We start from the raw sequence: 7,456 nt of genomic DNA, 5'->3' as shown, positions 1-7,456 counted from the left end.
CCGGTTTACCTCACACTAATTCGCCATGCAGTGTAGCGGATGGGATCATCCATCAAGAGTCAATAGTTAACGTCGGCTTTGTCCCGATACCATCCATCATCAGCGCGTGCGCGCACACACACACAGTGTGTGTGAGTGTGCCCTTTCTCTGTGGAACTACCTCCGACCCTGCGGGCCCCTGACCCTGCCATACTGGCCCGTCTGACGCGCTGTTCCGAATGCCGCCGCGTCTCCTCCTCCTCTTTCTTCCGCCCGAGCAGCGGGGAGGGTGGGTGGCAAACTCTGTGAGAAGACTCTGCCGACCTGCACCAACCCCAACTCTTATTTAACTCGGTGTTTCTCCTCTGACGCAGACCCCGTTAAACGGATAGCCCCACCGGTCTCGGCCAGAAGCTGTATCCCATTACAACCACTTTTATTTTTATGACACAGCGCCTTGGCACACAGGGGGCTGGGGTGAACTTGGCCTCTCAATCTCTTTCCTCACAAAAAACACCTTCTATTACCTCTCTCACTAATACACACACCAGCTCTGCCATCTTTTCAGACTGCCAGTCTGGCAGCTGAATGGTTCTTCCTTCGCACCACCCTGCCAAGAAAACATGTTCTGTCAACAGACCGTCTTGTCTGGCTGACACCCACCTTGTTTTACACTTCTATTGTTGTCCGCATTGAAGTCGATTATTTCACCGAGCAATTAACTACACTACACGTGGCGAAACATGTTACAGCTCATCGTTTTATATAATATCTTTGCAAATCTTGCAGGGTTTCTCCAGTGCGCACTGAACCATCAGGGTGCGGCCAGTCTGGCGCACTCCAGATACGCTCGTGGAGGATAGGCGTCTCCAAACGATGGCAGCATGTGAAGCTGAAGCGCAAATGTTGTCTACAGGGGCGTGGCCAGGTCGAGGCACTGTAAACGTTTGCTTGTGTTCTCCAGGCCTGTTGGGCGTGTCCGTAAAGAAAGGGGCGGTAGCGTCACTACCCAAGTACCTCTGCCTCCTATGCCATTCATAGCGCAGCCGCTTTCTCGAGCACCGGCACATAGGTAAGATAGGAGCTCTGTCAGTCGGTCATTCATCCCGAGAGGAGAGCAGAAGTAACCGGAGAGGCTGATTAAACCATCTGGTGTGCTCACAAACCAAGAACAGACTCATAAGGGACATCTGAAGGCTTTTTGACGCAAGACGCGCACTTGGACCTGGCAGTTTACCTCAATTAACCCGCAAATACCTGCAGACTAAAATGGAGCGGAAAATTCCTGATTTCTCTGGCACCTGGGAGATGAAGAGTTCTGAAAACTTCGAGGAACTATTAAAAAAGCTCAGTAAGTGAAAAACAAAAATAACCAACAAGGCCTACCCATTGCATCTTGTCACATTCCTCAGCGCAGATGGTTTCTTGTGCAGCTTTCGTTTCTCTGTGTAATGACACAGATCAGATTTGTCAGCTCAAACTGTAGCTTTCTCAGCACATTGTAGGTCAAATCTTCCTATGTGTCCGTCCACCAGCGAGGCTCACCCCCTGTCCCGCATTGGTGGGGGGTCTTTGTCATTTTGCACAACCCAAAATACAGTGTTTGGCCCACAGCCAGCTTCACCCTTCTTCCTCTCATCTCCCCCTTTGGCCTTCCCCGCGAACACAATAGAGACAAACGGCAGCACATCTGTCTGTGCCACAGCCAGAAAGAGAGAGAGAGGGAGAGAGAGAGCGCGCGCGTGTGTGTGTGTGTGTGCGCGTGTGCGCGCGCGCAGGAGAGTCGCATCGTTATCTGAAGTGACAGTCCGGGAAAAAGGACAAACACCTGCTGCGGAGATTCCCACTTGTGGTTCATTTAGAGTCTGGTCGTGTGTGCTTGTGTGTTTCCTTGCATGTGCGCGTGCAAAACTCTTCAGTCATCAGTAGCCAATTCCCATTAAAAGACTAGCCATTGCGCACCTGGAAATCACATCATCACGTTAACGCACACGGAGGGATGAGAGTGCACAATCACACACAATGCATAACTGCTAAATGCCACAATTGTTCTCAATCCAGGCGCATCATCACTTTGAAGGAGTTTAGACTGTTAGAGTGATCCACAAGTAGGACTTTTAACATGTCTTCAAATGGACCCTTTAAAGCACTTTCTCTTTGAGTGTGTGCAGGTATGTCAGAGACATGAAGTAGGATGGTGGCTATAAAGAGGCAAACATGTCAACAAGACACATGTACAGTAGTTTCTAGTAAAATTCCCCACCACAGGTATCAGGGTACACTTTCCTATCTACCTCTGCATTGGCTTGACTGACAGAGAGGAATGGTCCTTGGTCGCGGTGGGGGGTACAACCCAGCTGTATGCAGCCTGTCAGCACCCAGCAGCCTCCTCTGGCCGTCTATCCTCTCTTCTTTTTCACACTCCTGATCGCCTCCCCTCTTCCCTCATCTCTCTGTGTCCCAAATGCTTCCTCTGCCCTCTGCTCTTTGACATCTGACCCTGACCCTCTGTCCGTCTATCTGTCCTTATGTGTGTGTGTGTGTTTCTGTCCATGTGACCAGACCTGTGTGAATTTAAGCATCTTGGTCACAGTTTGGCAAAAGTCTGTTCAGGTTATTAGTAAATTCGAGAAGAAAAAAAACCAAAAAAACTTTCAGTAACTTGATAAGATTTCCCCCTCATATCTCTGAAAGGGTCTAAAGGCCAGCACTTGACTTGACTGAGTCTGAGATAGAGAAGTCACTTCACGCCTGATGGTCCACATGTTGCCTGAAAAATACATATTTTTTGGAGGAGTTTTTTTGCAGTTTTTTTTATTAAAAAAAAAGGATCTTTATCAACATTTACATAAAAAATATTTTCTATTATCAGCAGATCTGTGAATTATTTTCATCTGCTCTCTTAGACAAAAGTGTGCTACTGTGGTTAAAATGGCAAACGGTATAACATAGAGAAAAGTCACAAAACCGATAACATTTTTAAACTGGATAAATCAAGTCTGGGTCAACTTTTCTTTAAAAACGTCTTAAAATTGATAGCAATTCCTTCTCCAGATACTTGACTTGACCAATAATTCCTGCTGTAAACCTGTCTCTGCCGCCAATAACAAAATATATATCTTTCTTGTGAATTCATATCTGCGAGACAATAAAAGACGTTGGTCCACTAAATGAAATAAGTTAAAAAAAATGACGCTCAATAAAGTAGTGTTGCTGTTAAATGGTGATGTCACACGATGAGTTTCGCACAAAGCAGCTTGCTCGGCACTTACTGAGAAGATGACAATGCGAACACACACCGTACTCCTCGTGTGCAGGAGACATACAGTGTGCAGCCTGGACAACCTGATGCACGCTGAATGACTGTGTGTTTCTCCATGTGTATATATTTACCCTTGGTGACAGGTGGGAATGTGTGAGAGGTGAGAAGTGCGAAACCCAACTCGGCGGTGGCAGATACACACTGGAAGATGAACACACACTTCCCCTAACACTTGGACAGAGATCTTCACACACCACACACAGACCACTGCTTCCCCCTTAGCCTGTCTGCCCCCCACCCCCCACCAATTCTTTTCCCCCACACTGGATCATCAGTTTTACTTCAACACTAGAATTTTAAGTGTACTATTAAAAAAAAATGGGGCGCTGCTTTAACTCAGTCAGTAGAGCAGGTGCCAAATGTACAGAGGCTACAGTCCTCGCAGCACAGGTCACAGGTTCAACTCCGGATCTTGATGCTGTTTGCATGTCATCTGCTACTCTGTCTCCCCCACAAGTCCAGCCACTCTGTAGCTGTGCTATCAGTAAAGGCAAATTGCCCAAAAATAGTGAAAATAAAGAAAGAGAATGTTCCATTGCTGGTTGCATTGCAGAACCTATGAATCATTAATTCTTATGTGTGTAGAACTTTGTGCGTGTGTGTGTGTGTGTGTGATGATGATGATGATTAAGTGTGGGTGGAATGCAGATGTGCTGGGCATGCTTTTATCGTATGACCTCAAAGTTTCCTCTGTCATCATTATTGGACAGAGTTGTGCAGTGGAAGACTGCTCCTGTTACCCTGAGTGTGCACGAGGAGGCTGTGAACAAACATCTAAACCACAAAGTCTAAGGCTTGTGGGTTTGGATCATTTTGCAAACATTTGTTTAATTGGCTCTGCTCCTTCGGGGTGGATCCAATTAAACCTACACTGCTACTCAAATAAAATGCATTTCTTGTGAACTGAGTGGGTGAACTAGAAAAGTCTTCACTTGTTGCTTGGGAGTATTTTCTCATGTAGCTGTAACGACGCACGAAAAAACGTTTTGCCCTGACGTCCTTGTTTTTCTCTCTTCTTGTTTTTGTAGACGTGAACATGATGCTGCGTATGATTGCGGTAAAGGCAGCAGCCAAGCCTCTTGTGGAGATTAAACAAGACGGAGAGACGTTGAACATTAAAACTTCGACCACAGTCCGCACCACTAACATCACCTTCACCGTGGGGCAGGAGTTCAATGAGGCCACAGTGGACGGGCGTCCCTGCACGGTACATAGCACTTGTTCTTAGGCTAACTCTTTTTTCCCCCCCTTTCCTTTCTTTGCACAACAAACACACACAACCGCAAAGGCAACACACACGCAGAGAAGAAATGGGGGTATGGAGAGGGAGTTAACCACATTACATCAATCTGTTTAAATTGGCTTTTCATCATATTTGGTCTGATAGCATATCTTGACCCCACCCTTTGTCTCTGAAGGCCTATCATGCTACATTATGTTTTTCCACACTCTTTACGAACCCTTTAAACTTCCTATCTTCCCTTCATTCCCCCTTAATGGCCTTTCCTGCCCTCTTTCCCTTTCTGCTTCTCCTCGTTGCTTCCCTTTCCCCCCCCAAAGAAGGCCTCTGTTTGGCCATCTCTAAAGCAAACATATGCAAGCAGCCAGCGCACTGCTCTATAACGATGAGTGCATCACAAGTTATCACCTCTCATTGACCGTGCTGCTCCATCTTTGTTTTTATTTCAATTAGCCGCCCTCTCATTATGTCCAATTTCCTTTAATATAAATGTGTGTATCCATTTTTTTTTCTTTTTACCCAAGAATGTGCAAAACGTGTCTCACGGTTTTCCTTCGTCTCCGTCTCCTCAGAGTCTTCCACTTTGGGAAACTGACAACAAGATCAGCTGTGAGCAGACTCTTCAGAAAGGAGAAGGTCCGAAGACGTCTTGGACCCGGGAGATCACTAATGATGGCAAGCTGATCCTGGTAAAGCACAACATACTTGCTATCTCCCTAGTCCTGAAAACACATGTCAGCTACACTCAGACTGTTTGTTGTCACTTTGGTAACTACTGTAAGGTTAGCTATATCTGTAGCTGAGGAAGAAAAGAGGAGTGAGTAAATGTTTTTGATGAAGACATGGTGGGAAAAAACGTTTTGCAGAAGTTTGAAATCACTTTATATTTAGTACAGACAATGTGTTTTACATCAAACTGTGATTCCATAAAAATCAGACATCCATAAAGTTTCCTCCTTACACATAATGTCCAGTGTCTCTGCAGGGTCTTTTACTTTTGCACATTGAACGCATTGGGTACATTGAAAATAGTTCTATTTGGAGTTTTAGAGGGAACTAAAATGATTAAACTGTGGATAACTTGTTTTAGTGCTTGTCGTGTCAAAAATAACATCCACAATCTTCTTTCTTTTCAGACCATGAAAGCGGACGATGTGGTATGCACCAGAGTCTATGAACGACAGTAAACAAGAGCACTTCTCCCACTCATCGTCCTTCCAGCCATCCTGCTGTCCTGCTTCACCACTTGCGTCACAACACTGCACTGTAAAGCCAGTGCTAAGAGATAGCAGTGTGTAGTTTCAGTATCTCTGTTAGCTTCCCTACGTTGTTAGTGTGGTAAATGTATCAACTATGTAACACATTATATCATCACAATGGTCTTAGCTGTCTGACTCCGCTGCTTCAAATGTGCCCAGCTGTGTTTTAAACGTGTCACTTTGTATGTTGGATCTTCTGAATGTCAGCCTTTTCATTTGGCATTGTGCATATGTGAGTGTGTGTGTGTGTGTGTGTGTGTGTGTGTGTGTGTGTGTGTGGCAGCAGAAGAGGAGCGAGAGTATATTTGTACTTTGTAGATATGTAAACCAATATTTGAGCTCTTCAAGTTTCAGGTCAGTTTTTAATGTGTCCCTTCTTTTTCATCCTGTAGCCCCACAACTTAACCTTTTCTATTTCACAGCCCCATTTTATATTTATTACTACACTAGGAGTCTGATACAGTACAGCTAAAGTTTTTACTTTGTGTCCTTTTTATATGAAATATGATCCTAGGAAACTTCAATTTCTATGGGAAAACAATAAAGCATGATATGACTTCAGTTTGGCATCAAATGTTGGCCCTCGTGTTTGGAAAACCATTAGCATTTAGCTGTGCATATGCTTTATGGATTGTGAGTGTAGCTGTGGAATATGCGCACAGTAGATGGCTCCATCTTTTTTTAGGCTTTCTGTCAGCTGTCTGCAACTAGAATAACTGTTCTGTCCCCTCCCTTTCAGTCCTTCTCTATCCCTCTGTCTCTTCATCCACTTCACTTTTTCATATTTTTTTCAAGAATCTGAGGGCCATTTATCCTCATTTCCTTTGCTCGGTTTTGGTTCTATTTCCATTGCTGTTATTATGGTTCATATTTGTCTGGGAAATGTTTGAAGGCTGCTAGACTTAAAAAATGTAGTGTTTACTTTCTTGACAAGAGCGAGCCTATTAGCATAGCTTTTGAAAAAGACTGGAAACGGAATAAGCTAACCTGGCACAGTTCAAAAAGGAAAAAAAGGCCTCCTGCCAAACCTACAGCTCACTTATCAATGCCTTATCTCCTAATTATCTAATTCATTGAAAATCATAGTCAGCTGCTTGTCATCCTCCACTCTCACATGCCAGTATATCATGTCTCTCTTCTGTCCTATCTGATAAAGGGGATAAGTAAAGTAGAAGACACATTTCAAAAAAAGAAAGAAAAACCAGTCTAAAAAATATAAGAAGCTGCTTTATACTGGTTGATGTACTGGACTATTTCTTAGCTGGGAACATTTACTTACTTGTTTGTTTGAAAAATATACATGGCCTCAAAAATAGTACAAATGGAACCTCTTAAAAATGGGAACAATTCATATGTAATGGTAACATTTCTATATCATCCAAGTATACTCTATGTAAGATGTGGATTTGTTACATGAAGAGATGCTGGTAAGCAGGATAGCCATTTCTTTCTGTTCCCAATCTTAATGCTAAGCTAAGCTAACATTTAGCTGCCTTTAGTTTTCAATATACTATAGTGACGGTGCAGACACGAGAGTGGCACCAATCTGTTCATTGCACAGCCTGCCCCTTTAAATATCTTAATTTATGAAACATTTGCTTTTTTGTTGACAGGGATGGAGAACTTCAGACTATTTTAGGAAGGGTCACTTTGGAC

General features: G+C 44.0%; 1 protein-coding gene across 1 annotated transcript; it reads left to right on the top strand.

Annotated features, from left to right (window-relative positions):
- Positions 1–1,033: 1,033 nt before the first annotated feature.
- On the top strand, positions 1,034–6,351 carry crabp2a (cellular retinoic acid binding protein 2, a). Its single transcript, XM_079344178.1, has 4 exons — positions 1,034–1,330; positions 4,330–4,508; positions 5,114–5,230; positions 5,678–6,351. The coding sequence occupies exons 1-4, from the start codon at positions 1,249–1,251 to the stop codon at positions 5,726–5,728; spliced, it is 429 nt and encodes a 142-aa protein (XP_079200304.1). The 5' UTR covers positions 1,034–1,248; the 3' UTR covers positions 5,729–6,351.
- Positions 6,352–7,456: the final 1,105 nt, after the last annotated feature.

Source organism: Symphodus melops (genome assembly GCF_947650265.1).
Source record: "Symphodus melops genome assembly, chromosome: 5".
In the NCBI taxonomy this organism is placed as follows: domain Eukaryota; kingdom Metazoa; phylum Chordata; class Actinopteri; order Labriformes; family Labridae; genus Symphodus; species Symphodus melops.
This window is presented reverse-complemented; position numbering and strand designations above follow the sequence as displayed.